This window comes from Corvus cornix, chromosome 2, assembly GCF_000738735.6.
Source record: "Corvus cornix cornix isolate S_Up_H32 chromosome 2, ASM73873v5, whole genome shotgun sequence".
Classification (NCBI taxonomy): Eukaryota; Metazoa; Chordata; class Aves; order Passeriformes; family Corvidae; genus Corvus; species Corvus cornix.
The window spans coordinates 69110287-69122547 of NC_046333.1; the positions used below are offsets into that span (position 1 = coordinate 69110287).

The following is a 12261-nucleotide window of genomic DNA, read 5'->3' on the forward strand; positions in this document are numbered from 1 at the left end:
CGTAATTATGGTTGATGAAATTGTTCTCATTCAAGAACTGTTTTTCAGTCATTCAATAAACAATCCAGTTTGCCATTATTTATATAATCATAAAGTCTCAAAATACTCACAGCTTTAAAATCACTACTTAGACCACATTAAAACTAGTCACTACCCCATTTAGGAAACATTTAAATACACATCTAACACCATATGTCTTATGAAGGCACTAGTCAAATGATTACCTTATATAACGTTTCTGATCATGCAATGTTGACGGAGTTTCAAGCAACTTATCCAACAAAAGTTCTCGTAAAGCTTCAATTCTGGTTTCAACTTCAGCATAATCTAGGAATAGGGAGCAGAAATAAATCCAACGTGTCCTTCAGCAGTGTTATGAACTGAAAATTACGTTATTTTTCTAGGGTATCAGACACTTCTGGAGTTAATGTGGAAATCAATATAAAGCATTTTATAACAAGCCACATCTGAAAATATTATACATGACAGCTTTACAAAACCAGAGAATTAGACTTTAAAGTCTTTCCAACAATATATGAGAAAGATACTCAAAGTCACATTTTAATTACTGTAATCTTTTTTTATGTCCAGTAATACCAAGCCTGAATAAATAAATAAAATTGGCTGTGATTTCACATTTTGTAGTAAATACCTCACTCAGAAAACTTGCCAGAAATATTGCCTAGAGTAATTGGCTCCTATAAATCCGTAATTTGTATGGATGAAAATCTGTATCAAACCCACATAAAACTCTTTGGTCTCCTGTGTGCATTTTAGCCTTTAAGTCAAAAAAACCCCAAAACCACTAAATAACAGAACCCATATCTTACATTTTTTGAACACTTGAACCTCTGTCTTTCCAAAGAGGGACTTGGCTTTTTCGTAGTCATTAATAACCACATCGTAATCGCCCTTAAAAACAAAACAAAGCATTTTCATTTGTTAAGAGAAAGACTAATGTCAACAGGCTACTTTCAGCAAATAGAAAATTATTTTTAAAGGATTATACCTTCTGGATATTTCTTTCAATATTTAAGGGAAGATTGAAAAGAAATTTAAAGCGCTGAAGAACATTAAGCGCATTTCTCGTTGAATCGGCTTTGTCCTTGCGACCCAGCACTTCTTGAAACAAGGTATCTGCTGTGTTACTGGCTCCTATTTCAAAAAGGGTGACAGTAAGAAAAAGTAGAGTCAGTAATCAGTTGAAATCACAAACAGATTTTCTTTATTTTAATGAGTTATTCAAGGTTTTTTTGAGAGCAAATGAGTAATTATTGCTGATTTTCATACTTTTTTTTTTCAACTGTGTTAATGTTTTACAACTGCTGAAATTCTATTTCAAAGTGAACCACTTAGCATTTTAATGTGGTAAGACCCCTGTGAGATTAAAAACAATCACTCTTTCCTATTTCAAATGCTTAGCTTTGCTGCAGATATCTTATAGTTTGCTTTGGCTCCAGATGTACATTTTACAACCAAATTATGCATCTCAGGATATAGAAAAAAGTCATAGAAAGTTTTATTTTTTAAAAAAGTATAATTTCGTTTTGGTAATTAATGTCAGAGCTTCTAAGTTATCACTGGGTTTTGCAAACATTTTTTTTATATTTTCAAGTCAAGCTTTAAAAATGATTAACAATATTTGAGCCACTTGAAAGTACCAAGGGTTAAGACAAAGACAGTATCATGACTAAAAAAGTCTAACTAGCTGGTCACTGTAACAGAATGAATACCAGTTGTCTTCATATCGCATTAAAAGTCTTACCGGCTTCATCACACACAGGATGAAGCCTTGGTCAACAATTTCATATATTTAAGTTTCTATACCATCTACGAATACTCTTCAATAAATACATTAAATATAGCCCTAAAACTTTTTCTATCCAAACTAAAAAGCATTCTACTTTCTAATAAAGATTTCTTCCTAACACAGAACAATAAAATTTCACGTATTGTAGAGAAGACTTACACTGCATGTGAATATTTGCATTTTTCAACTTATGACTTACTTTTAATTAACCAGGAAAAAAAAAAAAAAGTGGAACTGTTTTAGCCTTTTTGATCGTTGCGTGTAGAAGTTTCTACATTATCTGGTCTAGTGACTATACTTTAAGCAAAGATGAAAAAAATTACATCAGTCTCGCTGGGTGGCTTGCATGCCATTTTCTCTAGTCAACACTGTGGGTGGCCTGCTCATGTTAAAAGTAGTCTTTGTAAAATAATTGTTATATCTAAATAATGTTTAAACTTTGTTGAAATTTTGAAGCCTTGATGTAAAAAAAGTTTTGTCAGGACATCTATTTCCACCACATACTATGCAGCATAGAAGACTTTAATCCACTAAGGAGAAATGCACAATGAAAACAGTTAGCTGGACATTTAAATACAGATCACTGTTAAAGTATGATTTTTCTCAAGGTTGTAAGAAATTATTGTTTTGTAAATAGTAAGTAACATTTTGTTTGTTTGAATTCATATGTTTCTTGTCCATTCTTTTAACAGCCCAGAAGCAATGTGCTGTACCTGGGAATTGAAGTTATATTCACGAAGTTGTTATTTTTATTCAATGCAAACCTTTGTTAAAAGGTAATTGACAACTGCAGGAAGAGCACAGTGACTTCTACCTTCATCTCTTTATGAACTAGTTTGCTGTACAAATCTTCAATTCAGGTAAATGATTCTATTTTTTTTTCCCCTAAGGGTACTTTTCTGTTTTATAAGAAATTGAAATATATCAAATTACTTATTAATGTCTTAATGAAATTCAATACTTCATGCAAAACAGGTCTATCTTTTTAGAATTAAAATATTGTAATATTTCTTCCCTCCTCATCTCTCCAAGTCCTTTCTACAATAACCTTTAATAATAATCTTTATCTCTTGACTACTGATGAACCATCCATGGAAAAAGTTTCAGTTCTTATATGGACGAACTATGTTTTCAAAATGGATGATCCATCTACAGTGCGTGAGTTTTTTTACTTCAAAATAAATGTCTAGTTATCCAACAGTTGTCTGTCATAGAGCCTGACAAAAAAACTACATAAAGGAATTTGATTGATCTCCTTTAATGTACAATTCTTCATTAAATTCATTATAAGACACTGTATATTTTTAATAATATAAATTTAACAGCTAGTTTAGCAATTCAATTTAGCAAAAACTCCAAACATCTATAATTCCAGCTAAAACACCAAACTGTTCTTCTACTATCCCATGCCATTTCAATTCAATAATTTGGAACCCTCTTAACATACATTCAGATGCTGTGGAAAACATCCTCATTGTTAAGGGTTTGTAACCAAGCTCACACAACAGCAGTTGTCTCTCAAAACATGCACCTACAGTCCATAAAACTCAAAATTCAACTAAAGAATTGAAGTCATTTTTGAAAGCAGTCCTTGTTGCTCATGGATTATGGAAGCTTTTCAATGGTCAGACAAGAAACAAAGCTTTGATCCTAAACTATTTTGCATAATATTATTTACTCTTTTTACATCCTTGTATTCCTACTTCCCTGCCTCCCACCCATCGTGACTTGCAAAGTATTGTGAGGAAAAGCAGCCAATTCTTTTCATAGCAGAGCCAAACTTAAAACCACTCTGAAGTATCTGGCACAAGCTCCTCTACAGATACAGTTTGAAAAAGACAGTTTGCATTGTCTACATATGGAGTTCAGCCACCATTTATCAAATGGAACAGTAATTATATATTATAGGTAAATTTCTCTTATATTAGTGTATATAGGAAAATATCACAAACCTAAATTTTTGCTTTTTCATTTAAAATCTGTCACACGATTTAGTACAAGGGAAAGTGCTCTCCAAGGAATCTGTGCTTGGTGCATGACATGGCATAAATACAGAGTACTAAGGATTGCACTGGAAAATTTCAGCAAATGCTTCTTTTTCTCCTACCCTAGATGTACCAAATATTGTGCACACGTAGAAAGACGCTATAGTCTTTATATAGAGGTGTGAGGTTTTATGTGGTGTTTTTTGGTGATTTTTAAATTTTTTGGCAGTTTGTTTTTTTTTCATTTCAGGCATCAAGATGAGGGAATTACAATGTTCAAACTACAACTTTATTGCGAGCATTAAAGAATCCCTAATGAAAAGAGCTAGAGCTGTTCACAAAACCCCCTGCTTTCTTTGTGCTCCCCACACAAACACACATACAGTCACTGCTTTCTTCATACAAGACAAGAAAAACAGTGAACTTCCATGTCACTTTCTTGATTTCATAAAACACACTCAGACTTTCCAACACTGAGTCAGCTATCTGCATGTCATTCCTGCTTATTGATACAGCACTAAGGGAAACATCCCTTCCTCTGTGAAAAAAATCACAATGAAACAAAGTAAAATTATCTTGGCAGAACTCCCAGAATTAAAAAAAAAGAAAAAAAAAAAAAAGAAAAAAAAAAGAGTAACTTTTTTGATCTTATGAAACACATACCGAACTGCAGCACATTCAAGCCATCTCTCTCAGTTGCAACCTTACAGCTAATACAGAGAAAGAGAAAACAAAGTACTGACAGCTTTTCAAGGTTTCTACAAAGAATGCTCATGCCAAATAGTCTAAATGCCAGCACATTAAGTGAAAAAGATCCTGTCAATAGACCTTGTTATTGCAAACAGCTTATAATTGGGTTTTTTTCTGCTTTTACTTGAACATCTTACAGTAATCTTACTGGTAATTAGGTCAGCTCATCCTTCCACAGTTCTGTCTATCCATGTAGTTCTTCTGTTTTCCTTGTCCACTCAACATTGAGATGCCACCAAAATTAATCTAAAGTAAATACTTTAGAACATCTTTATTTTGATATTTATTTGCTTTGTTATCACAAACACTGCCAAAGGTCATGGTAAACACTGCCACTTATTTCAAAAGATGCATTATCACACCCTGGAACCACTATCACCAAACAGGGAAGGGCACAAGAGACTGTACTGTTTTCTACTTTCTACAATATTCCTAGGAAAATATTAAAGCCTGTTAGAAAGTCTAAAGTCCATAAATAGTTGCTGCTGGAAGGACAAAACTTACTGTTCAGTACATTCTCCAGTTTTTGCGTCATGGATCCTTCTACTTTTTCCGTTCCATCCGCTTCCAGTTTTTGATGGATTGCTGGAATAAAGTGTCTAGTTAAAATGCAGAACATTTTAATAGGTGGGAACACATTACATCAAAGTGACACTTTTAAACATTTTTAAAATTAAAAATAAAGTGTTATTTTTCTTTTTAGACACAAAAAAATACAAACATGCTTCATGGCAGCAGAGTCTAGTGGAGGACAGGGCTTAGAGCCAGACATTGCAGAATTTTAACCATTACTTGGACATAGACTTCCTTTATCTTCTTGTACGAGACAGTAATGCTTAAGGAAAAAAACCCACAAATATGTGGACAGAATAATCTATTGGCTATTATAATCTGAGTTAGCCACTTTGTACAGGTATTAATTAAAATTTGTATTTTGAAAAGTACCATTTAAACACAATACTTCTGCTTTGTAAGTCACAGATGTCACCAAAAAGAAATTACCAATAATTAAAGGGTAGAGAGTCACTGGGAATTAGGATGATCCCAAACTCAAGTGCTAGAACACTCCCCAATTACTTCTTTTCATCTATAAAAAGGCACTCCTAAAATACAGTTTAAGAGTTTCTTGGAGCATTAACCATCATCATGATGTTTCTCTGTAATTTTGCTCAAAACAACAGGAAAACAGAGGGGAGGTTGCTTTATTTTTTTTTTTTAAGATGCTATTTTTCTCCTGTCCTAAAATGCCAAAATCCTGAATTCTTATTTCTATATGGTATTACTAATGGATGTGGAAATGCCTAGTATGAGCACTAATTTGTTCTTTTACTATAATTTACTCTGATTTCTTTTTCAGGGAGGGGGAGATTTAACAGCACGGCCTGATGACACTATCTCACTCTGAAAATATGAACAGTGGATGTAGTGTAGATAGTCCTCTTTTCTACATCCCCTCTCTCATGCAGCCCTCGTTCCCTCTTGTACTGTTCAGCACAACCAGCACAAACCAGTATTTCTCTTCTTTTTTTTTTAAGCATTATTCCTGCATATTTGCAGCACATATAAAGTACGATTTTCCTTTCAAATTTTTAATTTGTTAACATGTGTAAAATCTACTCTATGAAATAGCCATCAGCTATTTCAGCTTTATATATATTTCAGCTTTAGATAAATTTGAGGCTTAAAAAAAGTCCTACTGCTTTCTGCTGGTTCTCAGTAGAATGGAGAGAAGCTAAGCTACCCTTGAAAACAGTGATACCTGGTGCTTTGAAAAAAGCAAGTAATGATATATTTTAGTTCAAAACACAGATACAGTTCTGAAACCAGCCTCTCAATTGCCACAGCTTATCTTGCTCTGGTTTGTATGGCAGAGCAACATAAGCTCCTCAACTGGATTCTTTTAAAGTGAAACAACATTAGAAGAAGCACTCCAAGACTACACCTGATGTGCTGAAAGAGATATCTGGAATTCAATCCACCGGGTGAGACTTGAACTAGGTCTGAAATATTGCCATAAACTGCACATACTGTGCACACAGAGATGCCACTGCCAACTGGTTTCCTCTACAGTGCCTACTTGCCCATGCCACGGAGATGCAAGCTAAGAAGTGAACAACGACAGGAACTACCTTTAGGAAAGGCAGCCCTGTGGCCTCAGCCTTACTGCAAGGAGTGAGTGAGGGTGGCTATTCTGAAACAGGATGGCCCTTTATAGTCTCTAGCCTCTTTCAAAGGAGGAATTTTCATGGGGGGGGGGGGGGGAAGGAGATAAAGGTGACAGGTGAGTAATGCCAGTGTGTAATTAAAAAAAAAAAAAAAAGAAAAAAAAGAAAGAAAATTACTTTATTCTCAGACATCTAAATTTGACCCTTCAATCCCTTGATCCCACATAAAGAATTACAGGAAGCTTTGCTTTCTTGAAAATACAAGAGCAACTCTATTTTTGTTCTTGAAGTCATCAGAGGGGGAAAAAATCTAACTAGGACACCATATTTCTTAAGACAATCAACCCTTAAATGAAATGAACTAAAACTAACAGATTCTTGCATATTTTAAGGACAGAGGTCTATCTTAAAGATGATGTGTTAATTGTCACACATATTTTGTGTACAATGTGGACAGCACTTAACAACAAGAATACCTCTAAAATTTTATAGCAAAAACATTAGTGGCTCTAATAACATTATTCCATTTGTATATGTCAGTTTCAAACAGAGGCAGCCAATTACTGTAGTGCAATTAATGTTACATACTGAAAAGCAAGTTCAGCACAACAGCAACCACAACATAGACATTTTAAAGCCAAATGTTGCAAGTACTATTGGAAACACATCAAATTGTAATGATTTTAATTTACATATTTTGAAATCACTCTATGAAACATACTTTTGGAAAGATACTTCAAAAATAGATATAGACAAAAATCTGAATTACCTACTACCTCAGAGATTTTTAAAATTCAGCATTTTGGAACCATTAATTACTGACCATTAATTGCTGACCACTTCAATATCACATAGCTTCTGAAGGGGGCACACCTACGCATTTCCAAAAGTGACCTGTAATATCTAAACGTCTATCAACGCATATATATTAGCAACAGAAGGTAAACACATGATGAGGAATTCCTTTTTGTACATAAGTTTTGAAAGGGCATTATTTACCATGTTACAACTTTCAAAAAGTCTTTAAATGTAGCTTCTTATTATGAAGGCAGCTTATTTAGAAATTTTATTATGATCTTTAACTAGTTGCTGAAAGCTAAAATACATCTTCTCTAAAGCACTTCTCTTTGTCATCTTGTTCAGAAAAGAACATACAATAGCAATATACTCTTCCCTCCTCTTCCTTTAAGAAGGCAGAAAACAATTTTTTTTCATACTGGTAGCATTTGTGCATAGTAATCTGGAATAAAGTATTCAAGAATCTTAGTTTGAAAGTTTTGATGTTGGAAACCCAGAAGAATGGTCCCACTAAATCAATTCATAATGCATATTCAGACAGAGAAAAATATGTCAGTGGGGCAAAAACCCCCAAGGTGTTAAGTTTCAGAAAGGTGGCAAGCACTGCAGAGTATAGATAAAGGCATATTAAGCATATGTAACTAGGAGTGTAAACCAAAAGGCATTTTTGAACCATTGTCTGAAATAAGGTATTTTAGGACATTCTGTAAAGTCTGAACCTACTTAAATTACACTCTCTTTGGACGATAAATTTGTTATATTTCCTTCTTCATGTTTAAGCTACTTTGTGTACTGAAGCTATTTTTACACATTATATTCAGATTTAGCAACAGGTACATTCATTGTGTTCCAAGGCTGAGTTACAAAAGAATAAAAACGTCTTAAGCTTTCATAGCGAAAAATTTTATGAAAAATGCTTTCTAATAAAGTCTGAGCTTACTTTGTTTGCATCAAATGATTTTGAAAAAGCTAAGTGCATGTCCCTTCCATGGGGACCAGACAAAAAGTCCTGGAATTAGAAGTTTAGACAAGCAGAACTATATGCAGTCAAGAAAAGTGTCTGTAGACCTCATCTGTTTGGAAGGAATCTAGAGATACTCAAGTTATTTTTTTCTACTAAAGTGCTAAACCCATCTAAGAGTGGAATGACACTGTTTGGGACAACCCCTGTTCTCCTGCACCCACGTGCTTCCTTCTGCTGGATCTGGCAATCACACAGCTGCAGGGCAGCTGCAATGAGGCAATTTGGTGGAAAATTAACTCACTAAGGAAGAAATGTTTCTTTACTGATCAGTGAGCTTGTCTAAACCTTGCCCCAGTTGCAGCACTGCAGTATAAGGAACGAGAAAGGAGCATATGGCCAAGGGAAAGTGGAAAGCCATCCTACTCTTCCCACACTACCCAGTATTTAAGATTACTTTCAACTTCTTACTCTCAACTCATCACTGGCTACAATAAGAAGAGTAAGGAGAAAATTTAGGGTCTTTGAATGCTTGGAGTAAAGGATGGATGGGATTTTTCTCAAACTGCCAGTTACTGTGGATTTACCTGACACAAACTATACAAGTTGGAAAAGCAGCTGGAAACCTAGCAGAATCTGTTCCTCATTTTTTGGAGCTTTACTGTAAGAAGCATAAAATAAATAAAAATGAGGAAAGGCTAGGTCTAGATGCTTCAACTAAGGCCAGATAATTAACTGTATTTTGTATCATCTTTGCCAGTAAGTGTTCACATTTCCCAGCTAAGTCAAAATATTTAAAGGCTTGCAAACTTCACAGCTGCAGGCAGATACTGATTAGTAATAGCAAAGAAACTAAGTTCAAAACTCACAACCACTAGGCTGTGACTAAATACACCAGAACACATGCAAAGTTCAATATGGCAAATAAGCCATAATACAGGCCTTGTAGTAAAATAAATAGCAATTAATTCATTGCTACTTGTGTTGAAAACAATTTTATTTAATCTAAGAAAGGATATGGAATTTTTTGGTAGATTTATGAAAACCATAAATCTAGTAAATTAAACCACACTTGCCAGGATCATGCAGCTTTTGCTTGACTTGCAAATTTCATACTTGATTTCCTCATCAGATGTTTTTAAAATGTGTTTTGAGATGGGTACCAAGAGTGGCATTCCCAAAAGCTCCTCAGCCTAACTCAGCTCAAAATGACACAGATGAACATTTTCTGCCATTTTCTGACTAAAAGATGTCTAGAAATGCATTGGCATATCTCAAAATCTCATTCATTTTCAAAGAAATGTAGTTAAAGACAAAAAGTACCTGAAATAAATCGCATCCTTTTAGTCAGATGCAGAAAACAGGAGTGGAAAAAACACAAAAAGGGCAGGGCTGACTCAGCAAAGTATTTCTGAAGATCTGATGTGGTAACTGTAAGAACCTGGCACCAAAGAATAGCAATGGAGGAATGAAGAACAATGCATGAATAAAAATGCCTTTGGTTTCCTTTATTGGAAGAGGAAAGCTGTCGTGAACAGAGCTCTTAAGACATTACTCTATGAAAACCTAAAAAAAAAAAAAAAAAAAAAGCTGTTTGTTTCCTATGGCCACTAGTTAATAGCACTAAGTCTAGTTTGGTTTGGTCATTCCTGCAGTGTCCCTTGAGAATTCTAGATATTTTTGTACTGGCATAGCAAACTTGGCTTTGTTTTGGTTAACATTAATCCTAGCAAAAATGACAAAATACTGAACTAAATGCAGTATTGTCTTAAGTTGCCTTTTTGAGATTTGCTTCTCTAGCATTTACTTCTTCAAGCTTGTTTACCCAACACAGTGGCAAAAATCAAAGAAAATAGACAGCCTTAACATGATAATTTAAGCTAATTAAAGCACAGTGCTAGGAATGGAGGCTTTATTGATATATGAACCCCAAAAATTTTAGTCTAAAAACATTGTGAGACCAGACAACTTGTTCTCACTTGGGCTTCTATTAAAGCAAGTCTGTTATCTCTGGGCAAATGTCTTGGAAATAGACAGGAAAATGTGGCTTATTATTCTGCCTATGGATGCACTAAAAATTCTAGGACTAGACCCAGGCCTTTGCCAGAACACTTCAGAATGAAAGAGTACAGAACATGCTGTTCTCTCTTTACTGGTGCTAACTTTCTGCATCTGTGAAAGGTAATAGTAAAAATAAAAGCAGCTTTTAAATGTTGCATTTAAAAGGTGGTATGGAAATGGAATAACGTAGAATGAAATTAAGGTGGTTTTAAGGCTTGCAGGATAAGTCTGGGTCAAATTTAATCATAGGTAACTCTTTTGCACACTTGCAATCAATTGCAGAATTTGTTGCTTGAAAATTGCAATTGCAAAATTTATTTCTCTTTCTACATTCTTTACTATTTTTCAAATTCAAACAAAATAGTTAACTTACCTGAAAAAAAACCAAGTTCATAAAATATGACAGCCACACAGTAACTATATGCTGCCAAAACTGCATTCCTTTGGAGAAATTCTGCTAGAAATTAGCAGAAAATCTCTGAAACAATAACTGATGGAGAAGCTACATGAGCAATCAGCATAAAAGCAGGTACAGGCTCGGGCAGAGAATTTTCACTACATCCTGTGACAATTCCTGTCAATGTCCAAATGTTCTCTGATCAGATTTTCTCTTGCTTGAGACAAAAAAACCCCAACTCCCTACACAATGACATGCTAGAACTCGCACGAAGGAAAGTTTGAGCCTTTTATCAGTCATGATAACTTTTGCTTTTATAAAGTTGCATTAAGATAACAACTGGTTTACTACAAAAATTGACCATAGGCATTGTATGAAGAGGAAGCATTCACCCGAAACTAAATTATCTACTGTCACTTAGATACTTTATGGCACTCTTTGTCAGGTCATCTTTCTCTCATAATACATTTCTCATTTTAATGTCCCTCTTGTTATTTAGCGCTGCAAGATCAGAACACAAGTTTTCAATAAGCAAACTTCAATTAAGTTTAATTTAGCACACCTATTTTTAGATTGCCTAATTTAGCACGCTATTTTTTCATTGTGCATGCTGAGAAGGCCTGTAAATGTAAGGACAAAATATGAAGCAACGATAGTACTTATTCTTCTCATTCAGCTTTTGTCTGTAAGTGTAGCACAAAGATGATTCAAGTATTCAGACAGGAGCACCCACTTGGAAAGACAGTGAGCAGAGAGGACATCAGCTATTGCTTCATGATGACTACATGGAGGCATGATACTAATTCTTAACCTGAAAGAATCTAACTTTCACCTACTGTGGTGCACACACATGCAGGGGAACTGCTACTCTGAAGTGACCGACACGCTCTCAGATATGTGCCTGATACAGGCAGCATCATTTTTTTATTCTTGCCAGTTTGTTTCCATGACCCTGTTCTTTCTTATCCTCTACAAATTATCATCTTTAAAATCACTAGCTGTAACAGCAGACTGTTCTTACCCTGCAAAGACAACCCTCTATCACTTCAAGTGGGATGAGGAAGGTAACATTAATAGACACACACCACACAGAGGATTAGACACAGAGCTATTCCAGACATTTCAAGTCACCTGCACAACATTTAGGTAGCAATCATATATTTGAATTTGATTTACCCAAATCCATATGTTTAACAAAAATCTTTACTATTTGAAATCACATACACCAGTGAAGTAAAGCAAAAGTGTGAATTAGATTTGTTACAAAACAGTGATGTGACAACAGCAAAACCTGGTATACCATCCGAAAAACATGCTACCAAGCAAAACCAGCC

The 12261-nt window shown here is 34.6% G+C and overlaps 1 protein-coding gene across 1 annotated transcript in view; it reads right to left on the minus strand.

Moving 5' to 3' along the window:
* The window catches only part of EXOC2 (exocyst complex component 2), a 128066-nt gene that overhangs the window by 75573 nt on the left and 40232 nt on the right, over positions 1 to 12261 (minus strand). The window contains exons 7-10 of the mRNA XM_039549999.1: positions 5050 to 5130; positions 1010 to 1155; positions 831 to 912; positions 225 to 327 (exon numbers count right to left, since the gene is read on the minus strand). Coding sequence (XP_039405933.1) covers positions 225 to 327; positions 831 to 912; positions 1010 to 1155; positions 5050 to 5130 — 412 coding nt within the window. The remainder of the gene's footprint in view (positions 1 to 224; positions 328 to 830; positions 913 to 1009; positions 1156 to 5049; positions 5131 to 12261) is intronic.